Source organism: Gymnodraco acuticeps, unplaced genomic scaffold (genome assembly GCF_902827175.1).
Source record: "Gymnodraco acuticeps unplaced genomic scaffold, fGymAcu1.1, whole genome shotgun sequence".
NCBI lineage: Eukaryota > Metazoa > Chordata > Actinopteri > Perciformes > Bathydraconidae > Gymnodraco > Gymnodraco acuticeps.
The window spans coordinates 1,999,557-2,018,736 of record NW_022990010.1 but is presented as its reverse complement, the minus strand read 5'-3'; the positions used below and the strand labels follow the sequence as shown (position 1 = coordinate 2,018,736).

Below are 19,180 nucleotides of genomic sequence, written 5' to 3'. Positions count from 1 at the left end.
ACCGGTACATTAATGGGAAACCCTAAATGTTTGAGCACCTTCTATGAAACGTCAAGCTACCCCACAGTACCCCCAAAATAAATCTCTGGCGCCGCCACTGAGCCTGACTATTTGTGTTGGGGGGGGCCCGACTTTTTTTTTTCTCCAAAGGGGGGGCCTGACAGAAATTTTTTGAGAACCACTGCTCTAAACCAAGATGGACGACAGAAAGCCACATGGACCAAGTCACCCATCTATATCTTGCCAATCCTTTTATGGAAAGCGTCACCTGCAGGTATAAAAAAGGTGGTGACATCAAGTAACAACTAAGGAATCATATAATTCATAAATTATCAAAGTATTGATTTTATGTTTGCAGGAAATCATGGTTATAACCACCTGTTATATGTATTTCAACTACAATTCATACTGGTACTGCTGCTGTTGTTCCCAGGGCCGTCCCTCCCTACAGGCAGATCATGCAGACTGTGTGGGGCCTCACCTTGTGGAGGGGGCTACACCTTGCGGAGAGGGGCCTCATCTGAGGCGCACATATGTGCTTAAGTGGCGCAATTAGGGTGGCACGGCACGGTTTCGCCGCTGCGAGGCTCCACTAGCACTCATCAAATAACTGTGCGTGGGGCCTCAAATTGGCCCCTGGCCCTAGTAATTCTTGAAAATACTTCATCTGCAATATCTTTTTGGGCCGTAAATCAATATACTTATGTTATTGTAATGTAATTTTAAGTTTGCACATATTTATTTATCATTTTTTCAAAATGTACATCTCTTCAGTTCAAACCCTGAATGCTGTCCACCTGAGTGGACATATACAAATCTATTTGAAAAATCTAGTTTAAAAAAAAATAGTAATAATAACACTTGATAAAAAAATCCTGACTGAGGCTTTCATAATTCATGCATGAAAGGGTTAAATAAAAACAAAGCATCCAGGGCTTGTGTAATACATGGATGCCCTATGTTCCACTGATCAACATTGAAATGTCCATTCTAATGTGGTGTAGTTTTCTACTGCAGTGTCTTTTGAGATTGTCCACTAGATGGTGGTGTTAAGCCACATAGAGGAAGCGAAACACCTCAGAAGATAAGGCTACACATTATCTATTTCCACACTCACTGTACGATAAGACGAACACAAGTCTGGCTGAATTACATTACATTACATTACATTGCATTTAGCTGACGCTTTTATCCAAAGCGACTTACAATAAGTGCGTTCGTCCAACAAAATACAACTTGAAGAAAACAGAATCATATAAGTACATCAGGTTTCATAGAGCAAAAACATTTCAAGTGCTACTCAACTGGCTTTAGAAAAGCCAGTCCTTTATTAGTATAAAAGTGCTTTGTGAATAGTTCTATCGCTCGAAGTGGAGTCGAAAGAGATGAGTTTTCAGTTTGCGCCGGAAGATGTGCAAGCTATCTGCCGTCCTGATGTCAATGGGGAGCTCATTCCACCATCTTGGAGCCAGGACAGCAAAATTCAACTGGTTCTGGGTTTGCTTTTATAACAAACACCAAGCCTTCAGCACAGTCAACAGCACAGGAGAGCAACTTTAACAGGAGATGAAGGTAGGCTATTTCTATTACATTTAAAACTCAGTTCTAAGTCACAGACAACTGGTCTTGGTGCATTTTGCTTAAAAGATTTACGTATATTTCTTCAACTCAGATCTGAAAAATATTGTTTGCATTAAGTGCACATCTTCACATATCTCTAAAAAGCTAATTGGACTTTGCGATTCAATATCATGATATGGCAGCCTTTCACAAACAGAATGATGATTACATGTGAACAGCAATAGTTTATTTTTCAGTGTAAAAATATTCACACACCTCCAGATTCAGTCTGAGTAACACAAGGTGAATTCCAGAGCTCTAAACAGGTTTCTATCAAACCAGTGTGATAACGTTGAAGTTGCTTTTTGTTTTTTTATTACCTCACCACTGTGAAATGCAAATATGTCATGCGTCTTGTGAATGCTTTCATTTATTTCCAAGTTATCTTTGCTAACCCCAAAACTTTATAAGATGAAGTTAATTTTCCATTCATTTGAAGTCTTGTGAAAGAACAGTAACAACGAACCATGATTTACTTCGCAACATTTGATTTATTTTGAACAATAGCAAAGCCATCTCACAGAGACTACCTTGAATTACACAGAATGCAAATAAATATAGAGGACCATAGAAGAATTAAGGACATTAACATTTGATACAAAATTATTTACAACACTTTGAATAGTGCAAAACCACACAAATACTGCCCTCATCATTGGGATTCTTGCATCGAGTCCATTCAAGGACAGTAGATGTGTGTGCTGCCCCCATGTGGGGGATATAAGAAATGACAGAACTGTTTATCACATGTTGACTAACACCTTAGCTGAACATGGAGTGTGATTCTTTAAAACAGGATGTAGTAAACAAATCATTACACCTGGGCAACAACAGCTTCCACAACAACAGTGGTGTTAAACCATTGAGATGGTGGGTGGATATGCATTGTAAGGTTAGTTTTAAAAGTTCATTTGGGGGGGGGGGGGGGGGGGGGGGGGGGGGGGGGGGGGGGGCAATCTGAGAATCAGTTGCATCACTCAATAAGTAAAGTCAAGTATTCTTTCTCAATGGGACATTTGAGAAAACACCCAAGCCAAGATGTACAAAAATGTGAACCCCATCACAACCACGAGACATTGAAATGACAAAGACAAGACGACGACCTAAAACCACGAGGCAGGTAGTGCCCACCACCCCTGAGTGAAAACAACTGGAGCACCGTCTTAGCACCGTGATACCACAGAACGCCAGCTTTGCCATTTCTTCTCAACCCAAGACACGAAGTCTCTGATTGTGACAGGCACAACACATTCTTGTTTAAAGTGCGCTCACACGATTGAGCAGTTTCTTTCACTCAAATCTTTTTTGATTTCTTTGTCCTACACAATTTCCTCCCCACAAACATCAAGCTCCATTTAAAAACGCCACACAAAAGATAAATTACATTTTTGCCATGCATAATAATTTGTTGCATATTGAAATTTCTTCTTGGGACCACTGCTAAAAACTCGGACCTTGGAGTGTGATTGCAACTCTCCTCTTTCGTTGACAAGAAGGAGAACGCATATACAGTATCAGTCAAGTGTCGATATTGCAGACACATGCATTAAAAATACATTATTGGTGCTACTTTAATCAACCTGAAAATTCGATAAAACGCCACTTGGGTGTTCAAGAGGCCTGCCATGGATAAACAAGACACATTTGAAATGTACTCTTAAAGACGAAGGTCGTACAAAAGTCGTACACAAAAACACATTGTTGCCTCTGAGACAACCTCTGCGTGTCCTTTCGTTTTAAATATATGTGCATTGATGATGCATTCATCCACAGCTGGGACTGCAGGGGAACATTTACTCTGAGCATTGATCATTAAACTGCTTTAAAATCATGCCAAAGAACAGGAAAGTAATACTGCAATCATTGCCGATTGGAGGAGGAGAGAAAGGACACGCCCATCAGGAGAGTTTCACGCCTCCATGGGCTGATCTGATTTTGAGGCTTCAGCTATCACCATTTCAACCCACAGCTAATAAGATAAGAACCATTCGGAGAGATATAACCCAGCAGATTATTCCACAGATAGATGAAAGTGTAAATAAGCGAAATATCAAAATCATCTCCGTGCACACATGCAAAAAGACGTGTGCATCTTTGGTTATGCATAGCACTACGTCTCAGGTGTGGAGGTGCATTATAAGCACCAGAGCAGGCTAATGCTGATTGGTGTAGCCCTGTTCAGACTGCATGCTCAGGTAGAAGGTCTGAAGGACGATGGATAACATAACTTGGCGTGGCACATTGCTGAGAGCCGCTTGGCTTTGGTTTCAACGACAGACACGCTGCAACCAGGCAGTGTGCGTTTTCATTTTTGGCTCGGCTCCGTGTGACTTAGTCGCGGCATGTCCATGTGCCAACTGCAATATGAGGAAGTATAGCCCTTCAAGTTAACGAGTTGTTCTGATATTGCACAGGTCGGCCATTTTTCCTCTCGCCAACAGCACAGGCCATGTTAGGAGCACAGTCTTAAAGTACATTGAATCTTTGAGGTCGAAACAAAATCCTCCAGTCCTCAGTCGACCGATCTCTCCTTCAGTCACTGAGGGTTATGTGTCTTGGTACCTGTGAAAACACAAGAGGGAACCAGTTTTGAGTGACATATCTAAAGCAAACGCAATACACGCCTAACAATACTGAATGACTGTTGTGAGGCAACACCTTTTACAGGAGTCAATTTGCACAGAGCCAATCATGCAACAGTTTAAACACTAGATTAAAAAGATAACAATGTAGATTTACTCTGAAAACAATAGCCATTCTGAGGCCAACACGATATGTTTATTTTTGTGATTAGATTAGTTTGTCATGGCGAGTAAAGAATAATTGGGGAAAAGAGTAAGTCTTCAGTTTGTAGTCAGTACCCACCATTGACCACCCAGTGGCAGCAATGTGTAGTGATGAGGATCTTCACTGAGGACTTTTATAATGTATTCTTCTAAGGTGCCGTGTAGCAGAACTGTTGTACTGCATGGATAAAACAGCTGCTAACTTCCAGTGTTTCATCTTTATGCCAACCATCCTATCAGGGTTGTTTATACTTGTTCATTTTCAAATAAGTACTGACCCGCTTTGTAAGGTGAACTCAGGCAGGGCCCCTAGGGACGTCAGCTGTTCCTCCAGGGCCACAATACGTAAACCAATGTATCCAGAAGACAAGAGCAGCAGCACAACCCTGTAAGAGGAACATATGAGTCAAACTCACTGTGATAAAGACCAGAGATTTCAGCAAACAGCAGGTACAAAGAGAACAAACAAAAGCTTAACACCGAATGAACGCCTATATTCGTAAACTCCTTAGATAAGATCAGATAATAGAAAGATTACATGTCACACTTCATATCAATTATCTCACTCCACTGCCAACATTACAGTTCTCAAATGGCTTGCCTTCTTATTGTAAACAGCAAGGGGGGGGAAGAAGAGTTAAAGTCTTAATTAATAGGCTAACATATGGTTTAAGAGACAGCTGTGCACTTGTAATTGTAGCTTCCAAAAACTGGTTTGCAAGCTTGGAATGTATCTTTATGCAATGAGATCCAACAAGATCACCTAGTTCATTAGAACCTCAGCAGGCTGCTGAAATTCCTCAGCCTTCCCTTTCATAAGTGTGACTTCAAGAGTGAGGAGCAGATTAGCACATAGGGAGATTAGAAGAGCAGACAGAACATTGACGTGAGGAAGAGCTACTCACAAGATCAAGTATATAAAGAGTAGAGTGTTGAGGGTGCTGGCCTCTCTCTGAACCAGCAGGGACTTGGCCTTTTCCGTCACGCTCCAAACCCACGATCCACCTGAACAGCAAAGGAAAATAAACAAAAGCATTATTATCTATGTTCTGGTAGTCCTGCACTAAAAGTACACGCATGTTTTGTAGATAAATAGAGTGAGATGCACACGTAACACTATGAGCAAAGAGAACACTTCTTAATATCATTGCAAGATTCAAACAGACATCTTCCAACTAGTAAGACTTTCTAAATGTATATTTGTAGTATGTATATAGGGGATAGAGACTCCAGCTGCTTTTTGTATAGGCAGGTAAAACACCTCTACCAGCAAGTTTGGTAAAGAAACTTGTTTTTCAGGACTTGGCTGCAGAGTGAAACTAAGCGGTCTTAAAGTGTCACCTGAAACGGACAGTTCTTCTGAGGATGAGCTGTCACTCTGCTGCATGTGAAGGCTCCTGAAAGGCGGGACATGGCCATTAGGCACTGCTTCTGAAGAGGGGAGAGAGAAGAAATAAGTTAGCCAGCTATTATACTTTCCATGATGACTGGTTAGAGTTGTTCAATTAAATAATGTTGATGTTAATGAGGGGTAAAAGACTCACCTCTGTGTGGTCTGTGCAGAATCTGCTCCCGTAAAGATCGAGACTCTGAACCATCGAATTGGTCGAAGCTGTCGTCCAGACTCGACTGGCTGGAGTTCTGCTGAGATAAGAGAGCACGGAACACCATCAGATTTATGTTGTCCTTTAAAAATGTAATATTTGAGTCAACGCATGACATTCTACATATTTGCTTTATTGAGAAACGTTCTCTTACCACCAGTTTGCTCTTATCGAAGCTGTTCTCCGCTGAGGAAAAGATGGGGCTACTATTGGTGCTACCATCCTGTATCAAAAGAGAAATGTTTAGATTAACAGTTGTATTAAACACTTTTATTTTTGAAATGTTACTTTCATTTTGATAGTGAGCTTTGTAAACTCTTTTACATTTGACTTGGGCACCTCACCTCTATCTGCGGAGACACTGAGCGCAGCAGCTGATAACATGACTCTCTGTTCCGCAGGGACACAAACAGGTACTACACAATGAGAGGGAGAAGAGAAGCAAAGAGGGAATATTAGCCACCTGCCATGCCTGCCAACCTGAACCATTAAACAAAGAGCAGTCGATTGGCTTACATCAAAAGCAGAGCTCAATGTGCTCGAACAAGGCTTGTTAAATACACTGTATAGTCTGTATTACCAAAAATGGCTGTGTGGAAGTTAAGTAGCGAAACTAACCTTTTCTCCGCCTGTCGTGCGAATGGACAACGCGTTGGGTACCAGTAAAGCTGTGTTCTGCTTTTTCACTATATGGATAGAGGAAACTGGAATAACTACCTGCAGAAGCATGAAACTGTTAGGACAAGTGGAACGATGTAATGAAACAACAAGAAATATTACAATTGAGAGGTTACACAACACACAAAAAAACACTAGGACAGCCTACCTTGGTGTCTCGGAGCAGAACTGAGGAGTAGAAACAGGCGTTGGTGTCAGTGACGTACAGTCTACCGTGGTAGGGCACTTCCTTCTGCAGGGCACAGATGTATGCTGGGAGAAGAGGAGCAGAATCATGTTTAGTTTGATGTGATTCCTTCATTAAGTCACTATGCGTTTCTTTTCTTTTACCTACCGTGTATCAAGTCTTCACCGGTAGGAATGTCTGGAAACAATTTGTGGAATGTCTTGTTGTGCTTCATAAAACTCTAAAAGAAAAAGGAAATTAGGATCAGGTTAGATTTCAATAATGACATTGGTACAACAAAAGGTCTGTAGCCCTCCACCTGACAAGTATCATTAAATGTGTAATACTTACACTTTGCGAGCCAGTGCCCTCCGTCCTCTCAAACGCTCTGTTGTCACCATCGAAAGTCTGCGACCTGCAGAGACAAAGATCCCGGCTGTCATTTCACAGGAAGCCTGTCGCTACAGCTATGCAAGAACATACCCAGAGGACACGAGCACGAGAAACGCAAGAGCGTGGGAAAGCAGTACCAGTCATTTGTATACCAAGCTAAATTGTGCATGACGTCATTTGTACTTAAGTGGCACCAGAGGTATATAGAGCATCAAAGTACTTGATTGTGTTACTTTGTAGTGACAACTGAATCCAAGGTTTCTTTTAACTAAAAACATAGCTTATTCTGAATAAAATGATAGCAACAAACATCAAAGTGTAGCACCAAATCGCAGAGATCCAATTGTTTCTTTTATAAGTCAATATAAAGAGTTCCCAGTTTGAAATTGGGGTTTAGAATACAACTGAACTTGGAGTTCCTCAAGTCATAATAACATTACGTGGAAAGTAGCAGGTTAATCTCTCGGTCATGAAGGCAGTATTCAGGATGAATATTAGAAATTCACCGATATACCTCACATGTTAGAATCATGTGAGAAGACAGTCGGTGTGGAGCAGCTGTGCAGTCATGAGTGTGTCACGACTACCAGCTGAGAGGGAGCTCTGGTCTTGTGATACTCTCCAGAATAGCTTTGAGTCTTCACCTTATGCAATTGTCTGCATTTCAAGTAACAAATAGTATTTCCACACATCGGATAAGACTTTAGGAGTCACGAGAGTCATCACTTATTTGAAGGCTTGTTTCTAGAGATCTTATGGCGTTTCGTATAAATCCCAGTCTCTTCCCCTCAGTCCTACCTGATGGCTTCCTGTCTGGTGAGGGTTTTGTGTTGCTGCTGGACCTCGAGCTCCGCAGCCTCTAGGCTCAAAGCTTTCCTGCTCTCCGCCTTCTTGATGCTGCCATTGCTGGAGCTGCTCTTGCTTTTCTTCAATTTGGCTGGCAGCCCGCCACCACTGCTTTCTACTGGGTAGCTGCTGGAAAAGGAGGAGGAGAAAAGGAGGTTTAGCAACATGCATAATAATAGTTTACAAGAGTTCTAATGCACACATGAAATAGGCCTCTTTAAAAAGGGTTAGAGAAAAGATGTTACACAGCTCAAGCTCAAATGTCACAGCCAACATGTCCACTGATCAAAACTTCCCCACTGTAATAACTTGTACATTCATCACAGTGAGCTAACAAACTAAACATGAATAGATCATTTGAATGATGAGAACATGAAGAAACAAAAAGAGGAAGACCAGCCACCACCTACATTTCTCTGCATAGACACATATTACAATCTCCTGAACTCTACAGAGTGTCATCATTCAGCAGCAACAGTAGCTAAACACTCGGAAGCTAAATCTGTTCAACACCTGAACAGTTGAAACAACATCCTTAATATTAATCTGGCTGCTACGTAAACATTATTTATCTATATATCCTATTTCAATAACTTGCATATAGACTCGTATTGCACTATTTCAAAACTATTTTTCTTTTGTATTACTATTTACTTGCGCTATATTTTTCGGTTTATCTGTGTTTTGTGTTGCTCTGTTGGAGAAGCCTGTGACACGAGATGTTCATCGGCATAACTACACAGTAGCTATGTTCGTATGACTAAATAAAGAACCTTGTTATGGTTTTAGAGGTCAATTGTATTTACATGACATGTGATAATGGGACTTAGATTTGGGAGACAGTGTGTTTCTTTATGATCTGTCGGAAAATTCCAATGAGAAAGTTTCATTGATATACGTTGCGTCAGTGCTCTAGTCGTGGCTGTACGATTCCACCTTCAGGCAACTTTACAAGCTCATCAACGTCGGCTCATGCTTTTAGATTTACAAGCCTCTGGCATTTGTTTCACTTAATTGAATTGACATATTGTCAAAGTGCTCTTTTAAGGCCCTAACCTTTCCATGGCCAGGAACAAAAGCCTCTATTTCTGTTTGTTTTTTTAAAAGCAAGCAAACTTGGAAAACGACTAAACAAACAACAGAGACAATCTTACCTGGTAACTTTAAATCGCTTTGATGAACGAAAACTCATATACCTACTAACAGTAGGCATTTCCTTCTATTATACAAAAAGAACCCCACTCAAAACGCTCTTTATCTCTAAGCTATACTTACTGACTCCATACCATCAAAGCCAAAAAGTTCTAACAAGTCAGTAAGATATTCAAATTCCCAAAAAAGATTGTAGTAGTTCCCTTCAGCTCTTGAACACCTGGTCCAAAAAGAGTTTAGTACTAGTTAAGTCAGTGTCCTCGCCATATCCTGCCAGAAAAAAACTGTTGCTGTACAGCTCTGTGAATGTGCTGGTAGGAGGAAGCAACTTTGTGTTGAGAATGGTGTGACACTCCGTAGTTGGTGACGTCAAACTCAGCCACTCCCCCAGAGCAGCATGAGAAATCTCAATCTCTCTCCGACACACACACACACACACACACACACACACACACACACACACAAACCCACCCAAGAGTCCACAGTGTGCAACACAGGCACTGACAAGCTAAGAAAACAAGGCCTAACCCATAAAACCTTCCAGTGCCATTATCCAACATCAGAATCCTGTCTTGTTGGGATTTGTTCTGGTATGAAAAGTGGGATCATAGATTTTATAAACACAAATATGAGCGGGTAAGAAAGTGAAATACTTGTGGACGCTCAGACGGGCCCATCCGGCAGTGCATTATTTGTTCCCCCTTAGGCAAAGAATTTTACCACGGTGATGGCAGGACAACAAAAAGCCTTTCTCACACACACACTCAGTATGGTAGGAACTTCTTTATAAGAATTCAGACATATCCAAAAAAGTGACAAACTTAACATATTGCAGAATGTTATTCTGAGGAAGTGCACTGAATGTTTACCGACTGCTTTAATCCTGCACAGATCAACAAAAGGAGTTAGTGCTGCTTTCTTTTAACGTGTTAGTAACCCTGAAACAATGTCTCGGCAGCGTGGCCCGTGTAATTGGAGTAAAGGTCAGAAAGAAATCATGAAACGCAGCTTCACCTGTAATTAGGCTAATCATCAAATTGTGTTCAGCAACAACACTTCCTGTAATGATAATTTCCTGCTTGTGTCGTGAACAATTAAGCCTGTTATTCGTTGACAGACATCCTTTATTCTAAAATATAAAACGTATCAATATCCAAAGCAGCTAGTGAACATTGGGGAAAGTAGGCTCCTGCGGCTGGCGTGTAGACTAAGCAAACATACCGAGAACAATTCTAAAAACAGGTTGAACCGTTGACCACATGTTTTTTTCCGGTGTTCAAATATACTCACCTGACCCATTTCTCGTAGGCAGGGGGTTAAAGTCTCAAACCAATAAGCATTATTTGTTTGAATTTCTCAACAACTTCCTCTCTTTACTCAGGACTAACCGTAACCATTAACAAGGTTGCGTTGAAGCCACTTCCTGAAACACTCCGTGTACTTAAAAACACTTCAATGTTGCAATTTTCCCACAGATTAGGGAGGTTTTGTGAATTGAGTTAAGTAGTATGTTGTCGCAGAAAAGTCTATGTATAACGTGGATGACAGACACAACCATCCTTAGCCTTATTAGCATGCAGTCAATACACAGACTCTCAATTCTCCGGTGTATAATGTTTATTGCAAAAGTTCCAGTAAATACGGGCATTTTCTTTATACTGGCAGGTTGTCCTGTATAGAAAACTTGACATTCACACTGACAAAAAAAAAGAAACAATATGATTATCTAATATCTTCCAGTGAAATGAAATAAGGAAGTAGATTTCATGCCAAGGTAGAAACTGAGTCAGCCTGATAACCTATAAAAGGGTTCAAGGCCAAAGCTATCAAGGGTGAACAGGTGCGTGACAACAGCCAATGTAACATCTAAAATGTTGTGGAAAACAAAATCTAGATCTAAAAATAAATGATGGAGTGCATAAAAGTGGCATTTCTTAATGACCACTTCATATTTACAAAGTAGGAGGCGGCCAGCCTGAATGATTGTGTAATGGCCAGACCGGGGCCTTGACTTCTGACCTGATTACTTCGTTGCTGGAGCACATATTGAATGTGTCACAGCACCTGACGTATTTAAGGGTTGTACAAACATTTCTGATATCTCAAAGCAGACATAGGCACATCAAATTCTACACAGAAGTGGATTCAAATGGACATGCATGAAATGATGGGGGCAGTTCGAGACTTGCTTCTAAAAAATGAACAATAACGAATTTGGAATTCTTTTTGACCAATTGTGCAATGTGAAGGGATTGACCATATTTGAATGATGATTTCTGCATACTTTTAACTGAAAACATGATCATGATGTATTTGTGCCGAGGATCTTAACCAAACAACGTTCTTATACACATGCATACGACAAGTCTAAAGAATAGAATGTGTATGCTTAACATCTCTTTCGCACCACAATACTTTTAAAAGTACTTGATACTTTGGATTGGGAACTAATCCCAATACACAATATTTCTAGCACCTTTTCAGAAACGATCAGGCAGGCAGTCGTGAAATTATAATTCTTTATATAATGTAACTGCACAACAGCTGCTAGCATAAACAACAAGGTCAGTGACGCCTGTAATTTGTTCCCATGATGACATGTTCCGTGAAATAGAGATTACTTACATTCATATAAATCTAATCAATTTCTTAATCGCTTTTGTTCTGGTATATCTTAAGAAACTAGACAAGACACAGGCTAGACGGCGCACAACTGTAACCACTGCTATGCTAGCACATTTACATCGGATCCATTGAGAAAACGACAAATAACTGTCAGGAAAATGGGCTGATGATTACATTATTTTTGTATATGAAGAACACATACAGTATGAGACTCCATTTTAACGAAAGATTTTACAAAGTGTTCACACATTAGCCAGCCTTTGTTTTACAATAGGGAGAAAACATAGACAACCTACAATCCTACGTTTACTTAACATTTCTCAAGTGAGCCCTTTCCTATCCGAGACTGTTTAAGAAATGTGACATATTTGCCCGCCTTACCTTCCCTGATCCTCGGAGCAATGAGAACCAGCCACAGCACCCTGTTGGTTTAACAAGCCTTTCCCTCTCTCCATGACCACCAATCCCTAAAAGCGTGTTGCCAGCGCTCGTCGAGGCAGCCAAACGAGTATGGCGGCTTGTAGCTGTTGCACTTAGACCTGGAGCATCGCCAGCCAATTCAAAAGGGTGTAAAGGTCTGTTTTTACTGCAATGTTAAAAGCACCAAAGAGCCCGACATGAAGATAGTGCAAGAAACACGGCGAGAGTCAAATTAAACCCAAAAGAGGGTGTTCAAAAGACCAAAAAAGAGACTGTGTGGTTTAAGCCTAAAATGCTCTCCCAAGCTGTGTCCTTTCGGAGCCTTTTCTCTGTCTGTGTTGTCGGGAAAACAGCTACAACGGTAGGGGTTAAAGGTGGGGGGTGAGAGAAACTATGCCAGGTTATTCTCAGTTTAGAAGAACAAAAAACATCCAATAGCCTGTTCTCAATAACAACAGTTAGATTGCTTTAGAAGCCGGCCGGGTCATTGTGCATAACAAGGGCAGTGCATACTCTTTGTTGACGGTGTTAATGGAGCCATCACACACATGAATACTGGCGTCTAACTAAAGGGAAAATGGGAGAAAAGCTCAGAAGAATATATTATGCAAAACAGATAATTACAGTGTACTCCATACTCTTGATGTATCAGAACCTTGTTTAAACCTCAGCTGAGGGCTGACGTTCTCCACGCTATTCCTATACCTGGTGAGATCACCATCCAGGACACTCAAGCAGGCAGATAAAGTCCAACTGCACTCGCGACATCATTCCTAATATAGCCACCATACGACTCCTTTAAACCTGCCAAGGTTTTACTCTATACCTCTTGCTGTCAAGTTGCAGGATACATTCAGAGATGGCTGTGTTATAAATACATTTTGTAAAAAGGGCACAGGATTGTTCCTTGCTTGAGCCCTGTGGCCTTTCTGAACTGAACCTTCTGCTTGCGAGTCTGATAAACTGTCTAATTCGGAGTTCATATTAGTGGCATTTAAACAGGAAACGGGTTTAGATTATCGGTGAAAACAATGTGTAATATTTGAATCATAACGCTGCCAAGTTTACAAAAGGAGATACTTATACATTCACCTTAGTAAGTAAGTAAGCTGCCCAAGCACGCAGCCATGATCAATTCCACCTTGTGTTTGTCACTCTCCATTTCATCTACAGATAAGGCTTGCAGAGTGCTTGTGAGAAGGCTCAGGGGCCCTTCTCACGAAAGCCTGGCTCCTGATAAATCACTCTTATTTAAACCCTAACATTAAATGTACGATTAACTTCACTTCTGGAGTATCAACATGTACAGTATGTTTGTGTTATAAACTTTAGTAAGCTGGGTGAACATACTTCAATTATGTTGCATGTGGGAAGATGGACACTGGCCCTTTTATGATATAATAATACATTGCAGGAAATGCCCTTTTACAACAATCACATTTATTTAATAAATTACAACAAAAAAAACACACCAGAAAGTTATAAATAAAATGTAAACTAAGCTTATAAAAGATGCATATGTTTCACTGGAGCCTAGGTCGCACTAAAACGTGAGGGATGAGTTCTCCAGCACAGGGCTGTCCAGCTGGCAGACTAACTCCCATTGGTGCAGAGTTATGACGCATTTGTTAGCGGTCTCAAGATGAGAAATATGATCCCAGGACTCCTTAGGAATCAGCCACATCAGCTTTTCAGTGCTAGTGCCATTAAGACAACATTGCTTCAGTATAGAATGCTTATGTAAAAGCTTTCCCACAGGGAACATGACTGGTCTAACACCACTCAGTTCTCAAGGCTGACAAAGGCTTGACTTTCACATCATCTAGATTGCCTGAGAATTTGCTGGACAAGATAGTGTGAGGGCACCATCTTCTGGAGAGTCGTGGATAATTGCCGTCATGTGAACCAATCAGAACCATTCTTCTCCAATGCCAACAACAGATTGTTGCAGCTGTGCTTTACAAAGCCAAAGGGTTCAGTTAAGATGTATGCAACCACGTACACAGCATCTGAGCTCATTTAGTTTTCCCTTTTTCCTATATTTTGATTGAACTACTTAAAAAAACAAACAGAAACTAACAAAAGATTGTCAAAATTAGGAAATTGAAGACAAGAGGAAATCGTATCATAATGAGTGACTGAAAAGGGTTCTGTGTCTTTGCATGTATGCATGTATGTATGCTTGCATGCATGTATGCATGTATGCACGCAAGCTTCAATAGAGCCGTTAGGAAGGGCAGGGAAGCGAGCTAGTGGTTATTGCAAAATAACAGGCCGTCTGTGGCGGCCTGCCAGTATCAGTCTGCAGGAAAACTGCGTGTTGGTGTGTGCCAAATGGAACAGAGAACGCATCTGTGTGCATGTGTTACAGAATAACTGTGTGTGTGTTGGAGTGGGAAGTCATGTGGCCTTGAGTATGCGGCATCTCGCTCCAGTTCCTCTCTGCAAACTGGGCACAGAGACAGAGGGTCTTTCTTCAGGAAACTCAAGAGTACTTCCAGCAACCAGGCATGGGGGGGGCGTGTTGTGGTGGTTGCTGTAAATCCCACCTGACTTTAAAATCGTTAAAAGTAAAAGTAGGCTACTCTCCCGTGTACAAGGGGGCTTCTATTTTACTCGCAGCAGAATTTTGTTGACCCCTCCTCCTCAGAACCACAGGTTGTTGGGGGGGGGGGGGGGGGGGGGGCAGTCATATGCATAAGCACTACATGTAGCAAAGCCATTTAGAGGCTAAATGAATTCAACAGTTACTTGTACATTTGAGAACCTGGTGCAAGCCAGCGCTGTGTATGGCAGGGTCCCTATGAATTGTTTTGAGTGGAGTGGATTGCATTCTCCTTGTGTTGAGTTTCCATACTGATACCCCAAACTATAATAAGCAACCTTGATGCAGTGATGCCAAGGCAGTACACCCACTTTCCAAAAGGGCACAAGTGCCTTAGGTTCAGCTTAAAATCAAGATACTATTAAAACAACAAATAAAATAACTGTATTTTATGCAATCCTGGTGATCAAAGCTGAGCAGAACACCAAGCCTTTAGCTAAGCTTGCATACAAGCCTTGTGTGGCAGAATTAGTCTGACCTACATTAGGTGGACCAGGCTACCATGAAAACCAAAATGTGAGACAGCTGAGAAGAATATAGCATTTTCATTGACCCTGTGACAAGGGCAGAGGAGTGGCCATTAGCACTAGCCTGACAGAAGCTACACATAACTTTAACCAGCTGTTAAATATGCAACCCTTTATTTAGCCATACAGTCCTGCTGATGTGGTTTCATCCTCTAACTTGGCTTTTCCTCTACGCCTGCAGCACATCTCATAATTTAGACCTACAGTCTACGCTGCCCACAGCAGCAAGGAGGCTGTGTCCTGGGAGCATCTTCCTGGAGCCAGCAGAGCGCCTGCAAAGCTGCCCCACCCAGACTATTCCAGGCTCCTCCATCTAAACAAGCTTTGCAGAAGTAGGTTCTTCCTCCATTCAAACAATGCTATTCAAATTGATGCCACTGTGTTCATTGCAAACCTGTATGTGTAGTGACTTACTATACGCTGGCTACACATTTTTTACATTAAGGTGGTGTACTCATGTGCTACATCAAACTTCTTGGCTGCTATAGCGTTTTTATAGGGAAGATTCAAGTATTTAAAGAGCAATCCGACTAGATCATAAGTGGATGAAATGACTTTGGATAGCTGTTGCATTTATATGAGCATTGGCTCACTGAGGCCAATGCAACAACACTGTCATGGAAGTGTGTGACTGTGTGTTGAAACAGATAATCCCCCCCACTCATACCGTTCTACAGACACACCATAGCTATGCTGATAAGCAGCAGGCCAAGTGCGATTGGCAGGGCTCCTTTACTCGAACAAATGGCTATCTATGGAGGCAAGTGAAAGGTGAAGCTCAGAGGACGAGAAGTACTAAGAGTGAGATACAGCGGGCATTTATATAACACCATGTACCACCTGTGGTTGACTCAAGGGAGCTAAATATAGTCTTTACAGGGAAAAGCTAGACTTGCTCCCATGTGTCACAAGCGTGCGTTTCCCTGGGGGTAACACAATATATGTGTGCATGTTTAAAAGAGTCAACATGTATATGCAATCCTGCAAGAGTGGTCTGCTCTTGGTCTAAAAAAGGGCTGGGTCCTCCATGACAGAAGGTCAAGAAGTTACACCAATCTGACCCACATAGGACGGGGGATGAAGTCATGATTTCTGAGCACAGACGAGATTCAGAAAGTTCCAGACCTGGACCAGCCTGTCTTTATGCAACTCATCCATATGTAAATTAGATGTTTATAAACGCTGCCTGGAACAGATTAGAAAGCTACTAGTCTCCAACAACACATGCATGACATCACTTTACAGGGCTGATGTGGGTCAATCATTGTGTTCTTGGAAAAAGCCCAATACAAATAGAAACAAATGATTTAATCAAATCCCCTGCCTGGACTGTGTCTGTAGAAACACTTGCAGAGAAGCTTAACATTACAATGAAAAAACGTACCAGAAAAACGCCCATTTTAAAACATTTTACTACTAAAAAGCATTTTTAAGGATAATAGTCTCAAATCAAATCAAGTTGTATTTATATAGCACATTTATAAACGATTTTTGGTCGAGCCAAAGTGCTGTACATATAATAAAAATAGCCTACAGTAGAGACACTTTACAGCAAATACAACAACACAGATTGTTCAGAATATCAGTATGAGAAAAACGACACCCTCTATCCTTAGACCCTCACATCGTACAAGGAAAAACTTCCAGAGAAAACCCCAGTTTAAGGGGAAAAAGTCTGTTATTATTATAGCGGATGGTGTATCATCTGCATCAGGTGCTTAGGTCAACGTTGTGTTCAACGTAGGTTCAATCAATGACCAATCTTATACCACGTTATAACTACTACGTAACTACGTATGTTTCTTTTTGGCTTTGTTTTGTTTGTCTACCCTCCCTCCCAAATGTAAAGCGTCTTTGGGTTCAAGAAAAGCGATATAGAAATAAAATGTATTATTATTATTACGTTAGCTATGACAACATCACGTTTACAGTGAACCTATGCTAAAACACACACTGTGTACACTAATATTGCAAAGATGCTATCACCAGCCAGCGTGTACACCGATATATTAAAACTCAGTAGACAACAATGAACACAACGTACAGTTGTTATAGTGTAATTGATGATGGTAATGTTAGCTAGATGTAAAGTCGTTTAAAATGCCTTCACATCCTCAGCCAGGAGGGTGGCTAACCTGCTAGCATATTCTAACGTTACTCGTTGACTGAAATACTTATTGACCCCTTATGCACAGCTGATGTACAATTCTAAACGATATTTATTGGTTCTGTGTTAAAGGAAAATCTTGCGAGATAAACAATAGTTTGACAGGTTGTCTCCTCATCAAAGAAATGCTAACCGTTAGCATCCTCCGGCTGATGATGATCACCGGCAGATAGCGGTTCAGCTAGCCACATTCGCTTACCTTTCTTTCATGAAGTGCTTAAGTCTGACGATGGCCTTTTCGTCGATCTTCTTGAGGAAGGTTTTCAATCTCTCTCTCTTGTTTTCAAGCATTCTTCTTTCAGCCAGTGGTCGTCGGTTCGTGTAGAAACGACGGTCCACACCAGACTCCACCGTTCCTGTTTGGCTTCTGCTTTCTTTTTCTCTCACTCCATCCACGGCTGATTAAGATAATGAGCCGAAATCGGACCAAGTCAGCCGACCAATCAGCGTCGATGACGATTGTAAAAAATCGGTCATGTCAGACTGGCCCTCCAATCAGAACGGGGTAGTTGGCTTTCAGCGACCGCCCATTACCATATATGGTAGCAGGGTGGTCTCTCTCTTGAGACCTACAGCAGGACTTATGTGTTGTGCTAGCGGTGTCCTTTTAACTAATGATAAACATGTGATTGTTACGTTCCACCTGTGAACAACTTGGTAAATACACGTTGTGTTATAACAAAAGTGTTTTCGTTTCCACATCACACTATGCTCAATCCAATAAAAAATAAAAAAACTGCTGTCGGCACACCAGGGTGGGGCCTGTTTTGCATTCTGCTTAACATCAACCAACTATAGCAGAATTGTATTGTATTGAGGCCCTGTAAATGTACACCATACATATGATTAAATGTAACAGGAAATAGCTCTTATGTCTTGATATGATACCCATATGTGTAGTTATTTTTATAAAACTATAATCAAACCAACCTTCCCTTTAAGAGAAGCAGTGGCAGACAAGTACTGACTTCACCAATAATGTAAATTTGTAAATTCACTGTAACCTCATGAATCATAATAACCAAAGTCCCTGTTCTTATAAAATGAAGTGGAGGGCACTGACACAGAAAGAAGGCTGGTCAATGGCTCAGTTGGTGGCTTTTATTCTGATGCCTCTGAATAATACACTTAATTTCAGCCTAGTATTATGCAAGCAGCTAATGTAGGGGCCTCTCATCTTCCTGGGGAAAAAAGGCAACAACTGCTGTCAGCAGACCAAGGGCACAAGGCCAAAGCTAAATCATCAGCTATGTCACATTGTACTCACAACGGATGACGGTGGTTCTTGTGACTACCTTATGTGATTACAAATGGATTATGCTCTAGAGGGGTGGCGTATTGAGACACAATGCTGATGGGGAAGGATGTTCTGGTTGGGTTATTCTTCTATTCAAAATTCAGTTGAAATTGAAGTGTTTATACACTGACACAATTTTGACCTTGGTTTGGTTAGGTTACGCAATGAATTTTATATAGTGAGAGTGACAATATGGCCTATTGATTATTTGTAGTTATTGTCCACAAATGTGTCGTTGTGTCATAAATACATCACATCCTTACAAACACAGTTCAGTCTTATTACAACACAGCT

The 19,180-nt window shown here is 41.1% G+C and overlaps 1 protein-coding gene across 6 annotated transcripts; it reads right to left on the bottom strand.

The window, feature by feature from the left end:
* Window positions 1-2,091: 2,091 nt before the first annotated feature.
* si:zfos-943e10.1 (GRAM domain-containing protein 2B) lies at window positions 2,092-18,021 on the bottom strand. Of its 6 annotated transcripts, none has more exons than XM_034213137.1 (13): window positions 17,789-18,021; window positions 8,046-8,222; window positions 7,206-7,269; window positions 7,023-7,095; window positions 6,837-6,940; window positions 6,629-6,727; window positions 6,355-6,426; window positions 6,165-6,233; window positions 5,951-6,050; window positions 5,748-5,837; window positions 5,312-5,411; window positions 4,685-4,792; window positions 2,092-4,182 (listed from the first exon to the last, which is right to left on the bottom strand). In XM_034213137.1, exons 1-13 carry the CDS (start codon window positions 17,878-17,880, stop codon window positions 4,167-4,169), a joined length of 1,164 nt encoding a protein of 387 aa, XP_034069028.1. In that variant the 5' UTR covers window positions 17,881-18,021; the 3' UTR covers window positions 2,092-4,166. The 6 variants fall into 6 exon arrangements, with proteins under 6 accessions (XP_034069028.1, XP_034069030.1, XP_034069029.1 ...); XM_034213139.1 differs by having other exon boundaries at window positions 5,951-6,047; XM_034213138.1 differs by having other exon boundaries at window positions 8,046-8,219; window positions 17,789-17,998.
* Window positions 18,022-19,180: the final 1,159 nt, after the last annotated feature.

Excerpts from the sequence above, each read along its gene's own strand:
- si:zfos-943e10.1 (XM_034213137.1), bottom strand. The coding sequence starts at position 17,880 with ATGCTTGAAAACAAGAGAGAGAGATTGAAAACCTTCCTCAAGAAGATC. Across the intron at positions 7,270-8,045 it reads ACCAGACAGGAAGCCATCAG|GTCGCAGACTTTCGATGGTG; the intron begins GTAGGACTGAGG and ends TTGTCTCTGCAG. Across the intron at positions 6,234-6,354 it reads CAGTGTCTCCGCAGATAGAG|GATGGTAGCACCAATAGTAG; the intron begins GTGAGGTGCCCA and ends CTTTTGATACAG.